The sequence below is a fragment of the Sycon ciliatum genome, chromosome 11 (assembly GCF_964019385.1).
Source record: "Sycon ciliatum chromosome 11, ocSycCili1.1, whole genome shotgun sequence".
Taxonomy (NCBI): Eukaryota; Metazoa; Porifera; class Calcarea; order Leucosolenida; family Sycettidae; genus Sycon; species Sycon ciliatum.
Genome location: NC_088653.1, coordinates 10,134,770 through 10,154,218, shown reverse-complemented (window position 1 = coordinate 10,154,218; position 19,449 = coordinate 10,134,770). Strand labels below are relative to the sequence as shown.

The window sequence follows — 19,449 nt, the reverse complement described above, 5'->3', positions numbered from 1 at the left end:
CAATGTTGTCTTTCGACTCCGCCGTACCGCTGATGTTGCTGCATGGCATACGCTATATGCGTTGTGTGCGTTTTGCTGTATACGCTGTTATGTCCAGTTTTATATGCTTATGTTTTGCATGTACGCTGTTTTTGCATGCTATAAATAGCTGGTGTTATTAGTGTTCATTGTTAATTATCAGATGAAGTGAAATATACTGTGTAAAGGAAAAGAGTTGTCCTCGTGCCATGTGGTCGTACGATCCTGACAATTTAGAGAATCTAAGAGGGTTCACAACATTTGGCGACCACGCCAGGATAGGAGCGAGCATGGCAGAGGAACTATGGAACAATTTGGAAGCCAGCTTTATCGACAATGGAGAGCGGTTAGGATTAGAAGGCGAGTTGTTGAAGGTACATGTGGAGCAGAGGCTCCAACAGTACATGGAGCGTGAGGAGCGCAGTGCCAGACGGCGAGAGGAGGCGCTCCGCACCGAGTTTGCCAAAACACTAAAGGAGACTAACGAGCGCATCGCCAATGCGCATGAGGGTGAGGGTAAAGCCGCGATGGGAGGTACAGAGGAATCTCCACGTCACAGCGGTGGGCGTCAACCGCTGATGAAAATCCCCTCATATGATGGAACGCAGCCATTGGAGCGTTATCTTGACCTGTTCGAGGACATCTGTTCCAAGAACGAGTTCGAAGAAAGCTAATGGCTACTGCGACTGCGCATTGCGCTAGCGGGTAGCAAAGCGGAGAGGATATGTATTGGATGCAATAATTACGAGGAAGCAAAACGAGAGTTGCTTGCCTCGCTCGGAAAGACTCCGGATAAAGCGTGGAAGACATTGCTGACAGGCAAGCAGCGGTCAGATGAGTCGTTTCATCAATACGTTGTCCGTGTTTGCCGAGAGGTAGAGGTGTGGGCCACACTCGCTATGACAGAAGATGGCGAGGTGGACACCAAGCATAGCGCCGATATAAAATGTCCCCGGCGCTGCAAGCAATGGCAAAGCAGGTAATCTTGGAGCAATGCGGACCTGAGATGAAGACGTACCTGGTCGAACGGCAGTGCTACGGGATGTCACTGCGCCAGGTACAGGAGCACGGCGCGTCTTACCAGGTCGCGCACGGACGACAGGGTTATACTGCCAGGAAGCCAGTAGAACGATCCGTGCCAAGGCCCACGGCGTCGGCACAGTGCATGGCGATATCGGTCGCAGATGCAGAGAAGCAGCTAAAGTCGCTGCCACTGGAAGGGAGAAAGGGTTTTCTGCAGCGAGAGAGACTCTGCTGGAACTGCCTTAAGTATGGCCATATGGCCAGAGAATGTCGGTCAGGCTCGAGATGCACGAAATGCCAGAGGAAACACCACCTGCTAAAACATGAGGTGTTGGATAGAGCAGGTTACAGCCGGGAGAAACCGACTGAGATAGTTACGGAGAAGAATGTTGGGTCGTGCTGTCTACACTCGCCAAGTGTGCGGCTGATGACCGGAGTGGCACGAGTTGAGGGAAGAACTCGAAACGCGAAGGTTCGCGTGTTCCTGGACTCGGGTGCTGAGGCGTCATTCGTGACTGCAGCGTTGGTGTCAGCAATCGATGCAGAACACGTTGGGGTTGAAAATGTAGAGGTGAAGCCGTTCGGCGCGGAACCAACCCAACAGCGCATGGATAAGTACGCCATCAAGATCCAGGGTAGCTCCGCTAGCATTCGGGTACGCGCGTTCGTGAAACCAACGCTTGAGCTGGACCTGAAGTGCGCAAGTCCGCAGACCATTGCGCAGGGGCACAGTTGGGGAGTAGAGCTGAGTGACAAGCCTCAACAAGGGACATCAGACGACATACATATGCTGATTGGTGCAGACTATATCAACGCGGTACTGCACAGCAAGAAGGAAGTTAATGGTGAGACGGTGTGGAACACAGAGATAGGTAATGTATTATCTGGTCCAGCGTCTGCACCAAATCGAAACAGTCAGCCGGTGACCGTGTCATGTGTCACAGCCCACATTGAACAACTATGGCAGTTGGATGAACCTCCAGAACAACATCAGCACCTGCCATCGTTCCCGCTATGTCGCCAGGGCAGCGGGTACCAAGTGGGTCTCTTGTGGCGAAATGAGCGTCGCCCAACGGATAACTTTGCTCAAGCTAGAGTCATCGCAACGCGGCTTCTTGAAAAGCTGAAGAGGAATGGGAAGCGTGCGCTCTATGATGATGTGCTGATCAGGGAGTACCGCGAGCTTGGAGCAATTGAGCTGGAGCCATGTGAGAGCGATGCCGGGTACTATGTACCGCATCATGGTGTATTCCGCGAGCACGCTGCAACCACGAAGTTAAGAGTGGTGTTCAATGCCTCGGCGACGGCGCCAGATGGCAAGTCGTTGAACGACATGATTGACCCTGGACCGTCGCTATTGCCGAGTCTCGCAGGTATGCTATTACGGTTCCGTGAATATAAGAGCGCGCTGCAAGCGGACATCCGCAAGGCTTTCTTCATGGTCGCGGTTAATCCCGAAGACCGTCCGTACCTGCGTTTCTTGTGGCCCGGTCGAAGCGACAGCGATGAACTGTTAACCTGGAGGCTAACGAAACTGCCATTTGGCGTAAACTGCTCGCCATACATGCTTACTGCGGTGATTCAGCATCACTTGAAGGAGCTACGGGCGTTGTCTGCACCCAAAGAGCGAGAGCGTATTGATCTCTTGCTCACGAGTTTCTACGTTGACGATTTGGTCTCTAGTGTCTCAAATGCCTCGGAAGCTAAGGAGATGCAAGAGTTCAGCGTGCGTGTGCTTACGGATGCTGGCATGGAGTTACGCAAGTGGCGAGGCAACGAAATCCCGTGCGATCCAGAGGCCGGAGATAAAGTCCTCGGTCTGAAATGGAAAACCAGTGATGACTTGCTCAGCATAGCAGCGCTAGGCGAGTCCGATAGGCCGTCTGTGTGGACCCGGCGATCCCTCCTCAAGTGTGTTGCATCAGTGTTTGATCCGCTAGGTCTAGCAGCACCGGCAGTTGTGCCGGGAAAGATACTGCTACAGCAAGCCTGGAAAGTCGGAGGCGACTGGGATGATATGTTGCCTGATGGCATCGCAGCCGCATGTGCGCAATGGTGGGGAGAGTTGGCCGAAGTGGTGAGCATTGACATACCACGTTGGATTTGCTGCAATCTTGACACGCCGATTGCGCTTCATGCCTTCGCCGATGCCAGTGAGAAAGCGTTTGGATGTTGTTTGTATGCAGTCGTCAATGGACAGTCGCACTTGGTATTTGCCAAGGCCAAAGTGTCACCTGTGTCTCCGCCCACGTTAGCCCGCCTTGAGTTACAAGCAGTATGTCTAGCGGCTCGCTACGCTGAGTTTGTGGTGAAGGAGCTGCGTGTTACCGTCACGCAAGTCTATGGCTGGACTGACAGTCTCACTACCGTTCATTGGATCAGTAATCCATCGTACAAATGGAAACCATTTGTGGCTAACCGCGTCAGTCAAGTCCAAGAGATATCGAAAAAGGTCGGCATTGTGTGTAACCATTGCCCGGGCCTTCACAACCCAGCAGATTTACCGTCACGTGGGAGTAGTGCACAGCAGATCCGTAGTCCGTTCTGGAGGGGCGGACCAACCTGGATCACGGAGCCCAATGACTGGCCCACCGCATCCTCAACCGCAGCTACAGATGAGTCCAGTGTAGAAGTACGAGTGTCAGCCACCACCTGTAGTCGAGAATCTGATAAGGAATGGTGGCTCGGATTCAGTAAATGGTCGAGGGCACAGGGCATGGTGACTTGGATGTTGCAGTGGAAGCACACTGAGCCTCGTGCTGAACTCTATTTTGCAGCAGACAACGTATTATACCGCATCTTTCAAGCCGCATGTTTCGCTGAGGATCTTGAGCTGATCAAGCAAGGTCAACCAGTGAAGCCTGGGTCGAAGGTGTATCAGCTTGCACCGTTTCTGGATGAGCATGGAGTGCTCAGAGCCGGGGGACGACTTCAGCACAGCGAGTTGGCGTATGGAGCCAAGCACCCAGTCCTGTTAGGCAAACATCATCTGACCGAGTTGCTGTTGGAGAAAATGCATGTTGAAAGGATGCACCAAGGTGTAGAAGGATTCTTGTCGTTCATCCGTCAGAAATTCTGGATTATCGGTGGTCGACGGACACTACGCAACATTACTCAGCGATGTGTTACATGCCGCCGCTACAAGGCTAAGGCTGCCTCAGAAGTCTGCCCGCCGCTGCCGGAAGACCGAGTTGTTCACGAGAGGCCGTTCGCAACTACCGGCATCGACTATGCTGGTCCGTTGTACGTGCGCCATGGTGAGTCATCTCCGAAGGTATGGATAGCATTGTTTGTGTGTGCCACCACCAGAGCAGTTCACTTGGAGGTGGTCGATAGTTTAAGTACCGAGTCATTCTTGATGGCATTTGGGAAGTTTGTCGCGAGACGTAGTTTGCCGTCTCGGATCAGATCTGACAACGCTACAACGTTCAAGGCGGCATCTGACAAACTGAGTATGCCATGGATGTTCAATCCTCCAGCTGCACCATGGCATGGAGGCTTCTATGAGCGAATGGTTGGTACAGTGAAGAGTGCCTTGAAAAAGGTAATGGGAACAGCGTTTCTGAAGGTTCAGGAGCTTGAGACCATCTTGTATGAGGTTGAAGCAGTGGTGAATAGTCGTCCGCTAACTTATGTGTCTGATAGCCTGGATGAGCCACCAGTAACCCCTGCAATAATGATGGGTAACATTTGGATGTCGTCAGCGAAGCCAGCAGGTACCCCGGACGCTACGCATATGTCAGCGAGATTGCGTTACCTCAGTCAGACACTGAAGCATGTCAAGAATCGTTGGGAGGTGGAGTACCTAAGTCAGCTGAACAAGCACCAACAGACCATGTCGCGCCCTTTAGCTGTGGGTGATGTTGACTTTGTTCTCGATGATACCAAGCGCAAACAGTTCTGGCGTTTGGGACGGATCATCGAGTTATTCCCTGGTCGAGATGGCAAGCGTCGTGTTGCCAAGGTTAAGTTGAGTACCAGTACCCTGTTGAGGCCGATCCAAAGGTAAGTGCCGTTAGAAGTATCGTCACAGGACGTGGCTCCTGGGCTTGCCGATACCACTCAACCTGCTATCGTCCCTCAGCAGCCAGCGTATGAACCGCCAGCACCGTTACCACCACCACGGCAGCAGGAGATGACGCGTTCTGTATACGCTGTTATGTCCAGTTTTATATGCTTATGTTTTGCATGTACGCTGTTTTTGCATGCTATAAATAGCTGGTGTTATTAGTGTTCATTGTTAATTATCAGATGAAGTGAAATATACTGTGTAAAGGAAAAGAGTTGTCCTCGTGCCGTGTGGTCGTACGATCCTGACAATTTAGAGAATCTTAGAGGGTTCACAACAACCACCTTTTCGTCCGACGACGTTTTTTGAAGGCCCTGCAAGGCTGCATGGCCTACACCAGGGAGTCGTAGGGGGTCGTACGACTTCCTGGCTTGCACCAGGGAGCCCTACGCGTAACACATGCCAGTGTACGTGCATATAGGGCTTCCGGTATGGCCTACGACCATGTACACTGTGTGATGCGTATCTCCGGACGCTTTTCGCTTGCACGCCTTCGCTGATTCGCTGCTTTTTGTGTTCCACTTTTTCCAAAGAATTCTCGTAGTTGTGTGTCTTTTTCTCTCTGATTTCTGGTTGTGTGGACACCATGGAGGCTCATCAGCCTCGGAACTTTGCGTTTCCAAAGCGAAGTTTCGGGCGAACATCGATCGTTGAGCGTCCGTTTCAACCAGCTTGGTTCGATAAATTCAATTGGTTGCACTACGACGAGTCGACGGATTCTGTGACCTGCCTTTTGTGTTCCTTTGCTGATCAGCAAGGGAAGCTGAAAGCGCCATCGAAGGACTCGGCCTTCATTTCTAAGGGCTTCAAGAATTGGAAAGATGCCACGGAGGGGTTCCGCCGTCACGAAAAGTCGCTGTGTCATATCGACGCTGTCCAGGTGATGCTTGTGCTACCGCAGACTGTCCAGGACGTTGGTGAGGCGCTAAGGCAAGCCCATGCCAAGGAGAAAGCCCTGAATCGGCGAATGTTTGTGAGAATCCTACAGAACATGACGTTTTTGGGTCGCCAAGGTCTTCCCTTGCGTGGCCACGGCAATGCAGAGTCGAACTTTATGCAACTGCTGCAACTACAGAAGCTACATACTCCCGAGTTGCGTGCCTGGCTGGAGCAACGAGTGGATAAGTACTGCTCCCCCAAAATCCAGAACGAAATCCTTCATCTAATGTCGCATAGCATACTCCGGAATGTGGCCAAGTCCATCCATACTGCTGAGGTGTTCAGCGTTATGGCCGATGAGTACGCAGACGTATCTAACAAGGAACAACTGGCGTTGTGCTTCCAGTGGGTTGACCAGGAGTTGGAAGCTCATGAAGATTTCGTTGGTTTGTTCCAGATTGACAACATATCTGCAGATACGATCGTTACGGCTATCCGGGAGTGCATGCTGCGACTCAACCTCCAACTCAACCGTTGCCGAGGCCAATGCTACGACGGTGCCTCAAATATGGCTGGCCACAGATCTGGTGTGGCGAAGCAGTTGGGAGATGAAGAGCCAAGGGCTCTTTTTGTGCACAGCTACGGGCACTCTCTGAACCTGGCAATGTGCGACGCCATCAAGACGACTGTGCTGACCAGAGATTCCCTCGATGTCACCAGCGAGATCAGCAAGTTAATTAAGTACTCGCAAAAACGGAATGCCCGATTTGACGTCCTGAAGGGTGAGATCTCGCCCTATACACCAGGATTCCGTGTGCTGTGCCCGACCCGCTGGACAGTGCGAGGTAAGAGTCTGCAAAGCATCCTGGATAACTATCTGGTCTTGCAAGAACTGTGGGATGAAGTTCTGGCTGGGAGTGTGGACCCCGACGTGCGTGCTCGCGAGACTTTCAACTTCTTCTTTGGAATCAGTTTGGCCCGTCTTGTCCTGGCACATGGTGACAACCTCTCTGTTTCCCTCCAGAGTTCAACAATGTCTGCTGCCGAAGCCCAGAAAATAGCACGTTTGACGGTGAACACAATCACAAAGATGCGCAGAGAGAATTCATTCTCGATGTTCTGGGAGGCTGCTGTGGCAAAAAGTCACCAGTTTGATGTCTCTGAACCGCAGTTCCCTCGCAAACGCAAACGTCCACAGAGGTATGAAGGTGGAGATGAGCCAGCATACCACCCCAGCTCCCCGGAAGGCCACTTTTGGCAGCTGTATTTTGAAGTGCTTGACAGTGCCAAGTCCTCCATCCAGACCCGGTTTAATCAGAAGGGCTTCGCCATATACACGGAGATGGAGAACCTTCTCTTGAAGAGTGCCAAAGGGGTGGACGCTACAGACGAGTTCAAGGCAGTGACAGAGTTGTACGGCGAGGATCTCGACTCCAACCTCCTTCTTACCCAGTTTTCACTCCTTCAGACGCAGCTGACCTCTGATGACGATGTCACGTTTAGGTCTGTGCTGAAGTTCTTGCGGGGCTACTCCACATCTCAGAGGCAGCTTCTGTTTGAAGTTGTGAAGCTGGTGCGCTTGATTCTGGTAAGCCCAGCTACCAACGCCATCAGCGAGAGATCCTTCTCAGCAATGCGGAGAATCAAGACCTATCTCCGCTCCACAATGGGCCAGAGTCGGTTAAATTCAGTCATGCTCCTCCAGACGCACAAGGACAGGACAGATGCACTGTCTTTGGTGTAGTTGGGCAATGCCTTCATCGATGTCACCAGCAGTGATCACCGCCGCTCAATATTTGGCACATTCACGGATGCTGATCTTGCAGCTAAGTAACCCAGCTAGCAGTTTGCCTGGGATTGCTCTTCTTGTCTTTTTTCTGCGGCTTTGGCTTTCGTACACAGCAGCGGGACCATGCACAGTAATAATTATTCTACTTATTGTTTCAATGCATATTGTACGCCATCTGTCACATATTATTATTTCTTGCCTGCATTTCTTTTCCTCGCTAGTTTTGCTGAGAGTTTTGTACACCTATTCAATGGTGGATGAGATAACAGGTTTTGAATGCTGTCCATAGTTGTTTTCTTGGAAATAGTAAAACAATGCCAAAAGTGCCCAGAATGCAGGATTTTGCACCCTAATTTCAAAATATTTCCGGGGGAGATCCCAACCACCCCCCCCCCCCCCCCCTGGCCGGACCACCGTGCTACGCGCCTGGGTAAAGTGTGTAAAGAGAACTGCGTGCAGAAGTGTAGGCAGTAGTGCAGGCAGAAGTGTAGGCAGTAGTGTAGGCAGTAGTGTAGGCAGGAGTGCAGGCAGTAGTATAGGCAGTAGTGTAGGCAGTAGTGTAGGCAGTAGTGTAGGCAGTAGTGCAGGCAGTAGTGTAGGCAGTAGTGTAGGCAGTAGTGTAGGCAGTAGTGTAGGCAGTAGTGTAGGCAGTAGTGTAGGCAGTAGTGTAGGCAGTAGTGCAGGCAGTAAGTAGTGTAGGCAGTAGTGAGGAGTGGGAGGCAGGACTGAGCAGCGTGGGAGGGAGTGTGGGAAGGAGTGCTGGCAGGCGTGTGGGCAGGAGTGTGATCAAGAATGCAAGCAGAGAAGTGAGGGGAGGAGAATGAGCGTCTTCAGAAAGGCTGGCAGGAGTGTGATCAAGAATGCGAGCAGAGAAGTGAGCGGAGGAGTATGAGCATGTTCATAAAGGCTGGCAGGAGGGTGGTCAGGAGTGTGGGTAGGAGTGTGATCAGGAATGCGCGCAGAGACGTGTGGGCAGGGGAGTGTGGGCAGGGAGTGTGGGCAGAGAAGTGTGGGCAGAGAAAAGAGGGCAGGGAGTGTGGGCAGAGAAGGGTGGGCAGGAGAGTGTGGGCAGGAGTGTGATCAGGAATGCGCGCAGAGAAGTATGGGCAGGGGAGTGTGGGCATGGGAGTGTGGGCAGGGAAGTGTGGGCATGGGAGTATGGGCAGGGGAGTGTGGGCAGAGTGTACACTGTTCTTCTGAAAGGTGGTCAACTGGGGAAGCTAGGCCCGCTCACGCTGTGGCCAGTAACTGTGTGGGTGCACTAACCAAGGATGGCATAATGTCAGCCAGTAAACACATATCCGTGAACCCGGAACCATGGTAGAGAAGTGTGGGCAGGGGAGTGTGGGCAGGGGAGTGTGGGCAGGGAGTGTGGGCAGGGGAGTGTGGGCAGGGGAGAGTGGGCAGGGAGTGTGGGCAGGGGAGTTTGAGCAGGGGAGTGTGGGTAGAGAAGATTGGGTAGAGAAGTGTGGGCAGGGGAGCGTGGGCAGGGAGTGTGGGCAGGGGAGTGTGGGCAGGGGAGTGTGGGTAGAGAAGGGTGGGTAGAGAAGTGTGGGCAGGGGAGTGTGGGCAGGGAGTGTGGGCAGGGGAGTGTGGGCAGGGAGTGTGGGCAGGGAGTGAGGGCAGGGAGTGTGGGCAGGGATTGTGGGCAGAGAAGTGTGGGCAGAGGAGTGTGGGCAGGGGAGTATGGGCAGAGAAGTGTGGGTAGGGGAGTGTGGGCAGGGGAGTGTGGGCAGGGGAGTGTGGGCAGGGGAGTGTGGGCAGGGGAGTGTGGGCAGGGAGTGTGGGCAGGGGAGTGTGGGCAGGGGAGTGTGGGCAGGGAGTGTGGGCAGGGGAGTATGAGCAGGGGAGTGTGGGTAGAGAAGATTGGGTAGAGAAGTGTGGGCAGGGGAGTGTGGGCAGGGAGTGTGGGCAGGGGAGTGTGGGATGGGGAGTGTGGGTAGAGAAGGGTGGGTAGAGAAGTGTGGGCAGGGGAGTGTGGGCAGGGAGTGTGGGCAGGGGAGTGTGGGCAGGGAGTGTGGGCAGGGAGTGAGGGCAGGGATTGTGGGCAGGGATTGTGGGCAGAGAAGTGTGGGCAGGGGAGTGTGGGCAGGGGAGTGTGGGCAGAGAAGTGTGGGCGGGGAGAGTGTGGGCAGGGGGGGAGTGTGGGCAGGGGAGTGTGGGCAGAGAAGTCTGGGCAGGGAAGTGTGGGCAGAGAAGTGTGGGCAGGGGAGTGTGGGTAGAGAAGGGTGGGTAGAGAAGTGTGGGCAGGGGAGTGTGGGCAGGGAGTGTGGGCAGGGGAGTGTGGGCAGGGAGTGTGGGCAGGGAGTGAGGGCAGGGAGTGTGGGCAGGGATTGTGGGCAGAGAAGTGTGGGCAGGGGAGTGTGGGCAGGGGAGTGTGGGCAGAGAAGTGTGGGCGGGGAGAGTGTGGGCAGGGGGGAGTGTGGGCAGGGGAGTGTGGGCAGAGAAGTCTGGGCAGGGAAGTGTGGGCAGAGAAGTGTGGGATGGGGAGTGTGGGTAGAGAAGGGTGGGTAGAGAAGTGTGGGCAGGGGAGTGTGGGCAGGGAGTGTCGGCAGGGAGTGTGGGCAGGGGAGTGTGGGCAGGGAGTGTGGGCAGGGAGTGAGGGCAGGGAGTGTGGGCAGGGATTGTGGGCAGAGAAGTGTGGGCAGGGGAGTGTGGGCAGGGGAGTGTGGGCAGAGAAGTGTGGGCGGGGAGAGTGTGGGCAGGGGAGAGTGTGGGCAGGGGGGAGTGTGGGCAGGGGAGTGTGGGCAGAGAAGTCTGGGCAGGGAAGTGTGGGCAGAGAAGTGTGGGCAGGGGAGTGTGGGCAGGGGAGTGTGGGCAGAGAAGTGTGGGCAGGGAGTGTGGGCAGGGGAGTGTGGGCAGGGGAGTGTGGACAGGGGTGTGTGGGCAGAGAAGTGTGGGCGGGGAGAGTGTTGGCAGGGGGAGTGTGGGCAGGGGAGTGTGGGCAGAGAAGTCTGGGCAGGGGAGTGTGGGCAGGGAAGTGTGGGCAGAGAAGTGTGGGCGGGGAAGAGTGTGGTCAGAGAAGTATGGGCTGGGAGTGTGGGCAGGGGGAGTGTGGGTGGGGGAGTGTGGACAGAGAAGTGTGGGCATGGAGTGTGGGCTGGAAGTGTGGGCAAGGGCAGCGTGGGCAAAGTGTGCAAACAGGAGTGTGGGCAGGAGTTTGGGCGTTGGCAAGAGTATGAGCAGGAATGCATGCAGGAGTACGGCTAGCAATGTGGGCAGCTACATGTGTGTGTGCAAGTATCGAATTTTGTCATCAAATGGTTTGTATGTTCCATGTTTGTTCATTTTGAATGTGTTTGTGGGTTTGTATGTGTGTGCGTGTGTGTGAGTGCGTGTGTGTGTGTGTGTGTGTGTGTGTGTGTGTGTGTGTGTGTGTGTGTGTGTGTGTGTGTGCGTGTGTGTGTGTATCTACAGCCATGCCATGTGGTCAACGGATGAACGCATTGCAAACCTGTACGAGGAGGATGAAGCGGAGCTCTCTGAACAAACAGGTGCGTTATTCCTTTTAAAATAAGACTGCTCTCTTTATCCTGTTCTCATCTATCTACACTCAACTGCCCTTCAATTTGTGTGCTGTTACCATTGTTGTCTTAGTCTGTCTGTATGCTATATACATACCCGAAAACACACAAAAATACATACCTTCTTGTCTACCTTCTTGCTCTATATACACTGGCTTATACTTCATTACATATTCACCCTCATGCAATTGGCCATCTACAGGCGTAGTGGATATTGGTAGATATTCACCGCTTATATTCACCACTTTTCGATACTTACTGTAAAGAGAACAGTACTTGGTGCTGCGCTTGATTTCTCTTCAGTCAGCGCACCGGAGATGGCGAGTGCCGTGGGACATTTCTACGCTAACTTCCGCACACAGGACCTTTCTGAGTACAAATGAAATCGGCATGTGACCAGGTGGTGACAAGTCATCAGCCAGCGAGCAAACAAGGTTTTGTTCGATCGGCATGTGCATGGATAGCGGATCGAGCGGCAAGCAAGGAATTTCGTTTGTACTCAGAAATGTTTTGCTTATGGACGTTGGCGTAGAACTTTTCTAAGGCACGCAACAGCTCCGGAGCGCTGCCTGGAAAGAAAATATGGGCGGGCAGAATCGCTTACACTAGTGAGGTTTTGCATTCCGAACTTCGGTACAGCGTTCTTCGGTCATTTGTCGAACATCAAAATGTCGAATTTTCGCACCAACGTTTGTTTTGCAAGTCGAAAATGATGTGTTTTCATTTCGTGAGCCCCAGCATCAGCAACGTCCTGTCCCGTGCTCCTTTTCTTGCTGATTCCAACGAACTTTGATCGCCCAAAGAGTCAAGGGCCAAACCTTCCTCCTCAGTCGCCTCAGAAAAACCAACTCCTTGGCCAAGTCAAATTTTATGCGTGTCGCCATAGTCTTTTCAGCCACACAGATGATGGTGAGAACACTCCAGGCGAAAGAGAGTAGACAGGCAGTGGAGAGGAGCAATCAGAGGTTGCTGACGATGCTATGTCGCCAAAGACGCCTGCCAAGCGATGCCGAGATAAGAAACCTCTTTGAATAAATCACGCGCTAGCGCTCTTCTACAAGAAAATGCATCCGAAAAAATATTTTCGGCAAAGTGAGCTTTTTCCGAACAAACACGCCGAATCTTCGTGTGCATTTTCGACCTCGCTCCCGCGTGCCGAATCTTTTTGCTGAATTTCGGAATGCAAAACCTCGCTATTGCTGTCTATTAACCGACTCCCGAAAATGATCCTCACAGATTGGTCAAATTTTCTCATCGAAACGGGGACGATGATTGGCTCACGTAAAGCACGAGCGTGCTCTCTAAGGTGATTGGCTCGAGTGTGTTCTCCAAGGTCTACGCGTCCCGTGCCATATGCACCAGTACGTGTCCACGATCTGTCCTTACAAACTTGAACAAGATTCTGTCAAGAACACTTCGCTCTCCGATTCATGCAAGAGCATGTCAGCCGGTAGTGAAGTAACAACGACTTACGTTAGTTCTGCGTACATGTTCATGTATGACCAACGTGACTCGTTTGTTCAGCTGTACGGATAACTGTTTTCTGATGATCGCTTAGTGCGTGAAACGCAGAGTTAAAATACTATCTTTGTCCTCTTATTGTTTGAACCCGCTCTGCCTCTCGGTATTGAGCACTCTCTTGGACAGCCTGGAACCTCTCTGTTTGACAGACAGACATATTCATAAATAGGAACAGCACACTAATTAAAGGACAGTTGACCGCAGATAGATGTGAACCGGATAACGGGAGAAGTCTAGAAATACTGACTGAGAACAGAATGTTTTAAATGGAAAGAAGACGGTATGCACGAGGATTACAAGGACGGGTCACAATGCAGAACAGCGCTGCTAATTGAAGTACGTGGGATGGTCAGATTAATTCCTGGACCAGCTGGTGAAAATCCTTGCGCGGAAGCACGTAGTAGTGAGGTGAAAAACCAGGTGCATGTCCTCAATGGTGATTGTATGGCATCATAGAAGCAGGCAAATCACATCATAGCAAAATTTAATTTGAAAAAGCAAGATTGATGTGCACAGAAATGAAGGTTGGGAGGGCAAGGACCCTGAGGAGACTCAAACCTGATCGAGGAAGCCAGGAAAAGAAACAACGATAAAGAACACATTAGATGCCATACTTGCCACCAAAAAATATTGCCCGAGAAAATTTTTATTACTTTCCTCGCTGCGCTTGCCTGTCCAGAAATGTAATGTCCTTCTTTCGAAAGTGCTTGACTTATGCTGAGTGCATGAGTCAATGGTGTGTGACTTATCACAAGTGTGTGGATTAAACGTGTGTGACTAATCATGAGTAGAAAGATTACCAATCTCATTGCACACCTATCCCATATGTGTATGCCTGGTGATGTAAAACAAACTGTATCATCTTGTCTTGAAATGTGCTGGAGAAAAGAAAAGCATTGCAAGCACCGTGAATGCAAATTCCGAGCCAGGTACCTACATGTATGTGTAGGAGTATTGCAGCAATCTCGTTATTGTCAGATGTGAAAACTGTGGAAACATTCATAGCAAAGTCAATCAGAGTGTTGTGGCAGCATGCATTATGAGGCGAATGCACAACTTAAAAACTTCATGTCGATAAGGACGCATTCAACCGATAAAAAATGTCAAGAATAGTATTAGTAAGGCGGACGTTATGAAACAAAAAGAAGAGAATAATAATTATAATGAATCTAAATGCAAAATTTCCTGATCATTTTTCATGACACACTCATCATGGAAAGCTATTATCTCCTCGTCGCTTATTTAAAGTAGAATGTGCTCAATACACCATGTGTGCTCTCTGTATGCTACTGCTAGTTTACTTACTTGTGTGCAAATGTCTACTTCACACTATCTTGCAACACAACTTGATCTATGGGCTTGCTCAGGTCTCAAAGAGAACTTCAGTTTGCATGGGATTCTATACGAAAAAAAAGAATTATTTTCTCTGTGGATAATGAACACATGACTGGTTAGGTATGTGGGTTATGCTGACCTTTAGCATTTAATACACATTCCTATAATCGAATATTTCTGCACCGAGACATGGATATTTTTTAAATGCAATTCCTCTACTGTTCTATCAGACTTGGCAGAGAGCGTTCCTTCGAACAGCCAGTCACACTCTGATCAAGCCAGTCAGTCCACTGCCGCTCGCCAAGATGATGCTGGTAAAGTTGAATGTTCTCAATACACCATGTGTGCTCCCTGTATGCTAGTGTTAGTTTACTTGTGTGCAAATGTCTACTTCGCACTATCTTGCAACACAACTTGAGCCTCTAGATCGGAAAAGAGGGTTTTTTCTATTTTTCTTGTTTGGTATTGTATTGGTTTAGTTGAATTGGGTATCTCAACACTACAATAAGTACAACTTGCGAACATACACGCTTATGTAGTTTCACGCAGTACTGAGAAAATGCATTTTAAAGTTGTGTTTTCCGCATAAAGTGATGTATAACTCACTTTTTGCCAGCTAACCGGCCTCTCTGCCTACACCGCAGACACACCCACACACAACAGAAAGATACAGATCACAGTAGTAGTGTGGTCTTTGTTCTCTCACGGTGGAAGATGGAAGAGCTTAGCGTAGTGTATAGATGAGCATGAAGAAGGGCGTGCCACCTCACGCATATACATTTACACATATGTACCAGACCAGCATGATGCAAAAAGTGAACCAATGTGGCGAATGGGGCCGCCGGATAATTAACCAGCCCGAAGCCGGCGGAAAAAACCTCAGGACCCCGGCGGAGGCACAACCCTGAGGAAAAACCGGTTAGAATAACCCCATAAGATAAATGAACAAAACGTAGCCTGCAGGACCTATCCCGAAGTGAGAATAAAGGGGAGGGCGGGTGGGAAACTACAACGAAAAGAGAAAGACCACGATGAAGAGAAAAGTTTGAGAACACTGACAAAAAAACAGCTGACGCAATCCTGGTGCCGTAACTATGGGGAAAATGCTGGCAAAAAATACATTTTTCGTTTCATTCTCTACTCTCAGCCAACGAAAATGTACACCTTTTGCCAGCTAGCTGGCCTCTGCGTACACCGCAGACACACCCACACACAACAGAAAGATACAGATCACAGTAGTAGTGCGGTGTTTGCTCACTCACGACGGAAAGGATAGCCGACCCGATAGTCACTGGTGCAGTATAGCTTGAGACACCGACAGCATGTCCTTGAGGGAATCCTACACATACATGTTCTTACATGTGGATGACTTCCAACCCCCTTGCCGCTGAAGAAGGCGCTCTGGCATGGCAGCATTGGCCGCTGCCGTCGCTCCCCCCGAGCGGAGACTGTGCATGCCATACCCTGTGGGGTTTTCACCTACGTGGGCAAGAGCTGTGAGGATCAATTTGCGCGCCCGGGCGTATGTCATCTTTCCCCCCAGACATGACTGGTGGGTTGCTGCGGAGACCTTGCCAAAGAGAGGTTGAGTGGGTACATGCCGTGCTCTCTCCAAGAAACCCTCTATGACCGACACAGGACATGGTGTAGTAGCCTGCTGCTCCAGTCTGCTCACCATGACCACATCGCCCTGGCGCAACTGGTTGTTCTTGCGTTGTCGCAGGTGAAGGGACATATGCGTGCCGCAAATGGAGATATCCTGAGGCGTGAGGCGTTGTAAATCGTCCCAGTGAAGCTGAGCAGTGGAGCCGAGGACAAACAACGCTGCGGTTTGCCAGTCCTGCAACGGGGCGGTAGGGATAGCCAGTGTGGCGACGACCTTGTTGAACACCACCGACCTCAAGGGTGAGCGGCGATTGATTGGTCGGGCACAAAGACGTCTTGCAGCAGTGAGCAATTGTCTCACCATGCTTTGTTGTGTGGGATCCTGGCAATCCGCCTTACAATGCACCCAGTGCAATGCCGCCACGAATTGGTTTATTGGCCCCATGGTACACTCTGACTACAATAACTTGACGATGTATAAGCACACGCTGGTGGTGGGTGCTGCTGGGAATGACGGAACTTGACACGGTACGGCCCACTTTTCCCATCGGTGTAACGCGCGCTGGTACGCAGACGCAGTGGAGCTAGCAACATCCTTCCAAATCACTGTCCTTAGCAGGTCCGCCAGAGGTTTCAGGGACGGTTGTGTCACAGCGTCCACCTCGACCCAGAACGCGGACGGGCCTGACAAGAATGACACACGGAGAAGCAAAAATAGGCAGAAAAGCGCAACCCAGTCAGCCAAAAAACAACAACAACCATGGGTGCTCATTAATGGCCATCGTAAACGGGTCCCATGCATGATAGCCGCTCATTCCGTAGGCTTCCGAGCCACAAACAAACCCGACCCCGCGGACACCAGCATCCCGTAGCACATTGTCCCCTTGGGAAAACACATACACAACCTGCCCACCAGGTGGGAATGACACACACACTCCCAGGGAGCTCACGCTCTGCCTCCCATAGACATGCAGATCACCAAGTGTTGCACACCTTTGCTCCCAGGGAGCCTCACACACACATGCATGCCCTCCATAGACTGTAGTGACAGCACTCCGCTGGCACTCATTTGCGCATAGGATCAAGCCCAGCCCATATAAATCTACACCATTGCTTTTCAAGACCAAAAAATCCAATAACTATGCCTCCTCCAAGTCAAATGTGAACATAAAGCAGTCGGACTGAAATAACTGGGGAATAACACGAAGATCTTCAAAAGAGAAACGCATATCAGCTAGGAATTGATTAACATACCGCAGATAAATATTAGACGCAGCTTCCCATTTTTCATTGGAACCACACCCAAAGGACTGACCACAACTAAGCTGGCCAGTGGGGCTTCCTCAACGGCACCCGACAAACATAAATCCCGGATATTGGAGGACACAAACTCAGCATGGGAGAAAACAGCAAGGGGAATTACAGATGACCTTTGGAGGAGGAAGGGCAGTGAAACACAAAAAATATCCACACCCAATAATCTTCAGTACAAACTCTGACACGCCAATACCACGCCAAAAACTAACACATGGCTTAAGCCGTCCGTGCGCACTTATCTTATTGTGGGTGCTGGACTGGCATGAGGGCTGCTTTCCGCTGGTGAAGCACTAAGCATACTGGGGCCGCCGAATTGCCCATTGGCTGCTCCACCAAATCACGGTTGGTGTTGCCGTGGACCACGCTGCTGGCTCGGGCATACTCTGGTCATGTGACCCACCTGTCCACAGGCATAGCAGGTGACTCCCGCAGAGCCCAGAACTCTGCCTCCGTCTCCGAACGCCCCGAAGCCAGTGTTTCTTCGGCCGAACTGTGCAGGCGGTCGCGACATATACTGCTGGCTGGGGGTGCGAAAATTCCGCTGCTGATGCTCCCGCGTGCTATCAGGACATGCTGCTCTCCGCCGTGCTGTTGCAGCCGCCTGAGCAAATCTCTTGTCATCTGCCATCCCGTCACCCAGCACACCGTTTTCATATACTTCGACTGTTTTCCAATCGTAAGCGTCCGCAATCCGGAGACGCTTCTGGCGGAGGGTCAGGGTCGCGTTACTTTTTGCTAGGTATGCAGCCGCGTCTGATGGCAGTTGAGTGAGCGCTTCCTCCACGCCATCGAGCACAGTTTGGTTTACGTCGAATTGTTTTTGCAGGCCAGCTTGCTTCAACATGACGTAGTTCGACTTGGACGCTGCCAGCTCAGCCCGCGCAGCCCTCGTCTCTCTCTCTTGACATCCTGGATCTCCTCTGATAGCGAGTGTTCGAAGGCCTGCGCGAACCAAGCTGGCGGGGAGCCGGCAACCTCCGGGGGATCAATCATGACAGGATCCGGAGCAGGTACTTGCTCCTCGACGTTGCCAGCACGGATACGCTTTCGGGCTGTGCCGACAGGTCCAGGTGAGGCGGACCGGGTCCGCTATTTTCTGGGTGGAACTGGGATTTGAACCAGGGGTGTAAGCGAAACGCTTGCCAGCGAGTTTTTACTTCTCGTTTGTGGCATGGTCAAACTCTTCCCCGGACGAACAAAAATGCAAACTACAACGAAAAGAGAAAGACCACGATGAAGAGAAAAGTTTGAGAACACTGACAAAAAACAGATGACGCAATCCTGGTGCCGTAACTATGGTGAAAATGCTGGCAAAAAATACATTTTTCGTTTCATTCGCTACACTCAGCCAACGAAAAATAACACTTTTTGAAACACCTATAACTCTGTGAAACATGACAATTTTAGACCTAGGTGTTTTTACAGTGATCTGCTGGGATACAGCAAAGCCAGGGTATAGATCACTGAAAATGCTCAAAAATGACATAAGCCACCTTTTTGAATTTAGAGGCTCATTTGATCTATGAGCTTGCTCAGGTCTCAAAGAGAACTTCAGTTTGCAGGAGATTCTGTACAAAAAAAGAGTAATTATGTCTGTGGATAGTGAATACATGACTGGTTGGGAATTTGTTTTATGCTTACCTTTTATGAAATCAGTTTACAATTTATACCCATTCCTATAATCAAATTTTTCTGCACAGAGACATGGATAGTTTTCATATGCTGTTTTCTGTTCTTTCCTGTTGAATGTATCAGGCCATGCTGAGGGTCATGCTGCTCATGGGAGCTGTGGTATTGTCCAGCCCACTTCACCACTGTAAGTTCTACTCATGCATTGCTCAACAATGAAGTATAGAACCGTTGAATCAGTCCTAGGTAAAGTTCAGTGAAATGTACTGCACCATTTCCAACATAATGAGTCAGCCCGGCCCATTGAGTGAGTTCTCAGACCATGACGGTGCAATGACAGGTATATGTATCATGATCAAGTCCTGACTTGAAGAGGATTGCTTCTACTGTGCTGTACACCACAGTGAGTTGGGAACACGAGGTGTGGAAAACAGGGCAACATTGATGCAGAAATTGGGTTTTCACCTTTGCCCATATACTGTAATTGGTGGATAGGAATTTTCCTCTCCATCCGTAAAGGAGCGGCATCTGACGCCTTTTCATGTTGTCTTTTCATGTTGTCCTCTTTCAGAGAGAAATTTTTGTCAGACATTTCTGACTATCAAGACTTTAGCGAATGGATGGAAAAGTGCATCGGCCGCCCTAGACGTGGTAAGTATGTTGCTGCCTTTCTGTGTAGAAACGAAGACAAAATACGCACCATTAATATTATCCGGAGTATAATCCGCTTCCAGATATTT

The 19,449-nt window shown here is 51.1% G+C and overlaps 1 protein-coding gene across 1 annotated transcript in view; it reads left to right on the top strand.

Moving 5' to 3' along the window:
• LOC135827769 (uncharacterized) overlaps window positions 1-19,449 on the top strand; it is a 76,063-nt gene that overhangs the window by 53,136 nt on the left and 3,478 nt on the right. The window contains exons 11-14 of the mRNA XM_065340216.1: window positions 11,196-11,272; window positions 14,389-14,472; window positions 18,836-18,896; window positions 19,281-19,360. Coding sequence (XP_065196288.1) covers window positions 11,196-11,272; window positions 14,389-14,472; window positions 18,836-18,896; window positions 19,281-19,360 — 302 coding nt within the window. The remainder of the gene's footprint in view (window positions 1-11,195; window positions 11,273-14,388; window positions 14,473-18,835; window positions 18,897-19,280; window positions 19,361-19,449) is intronic.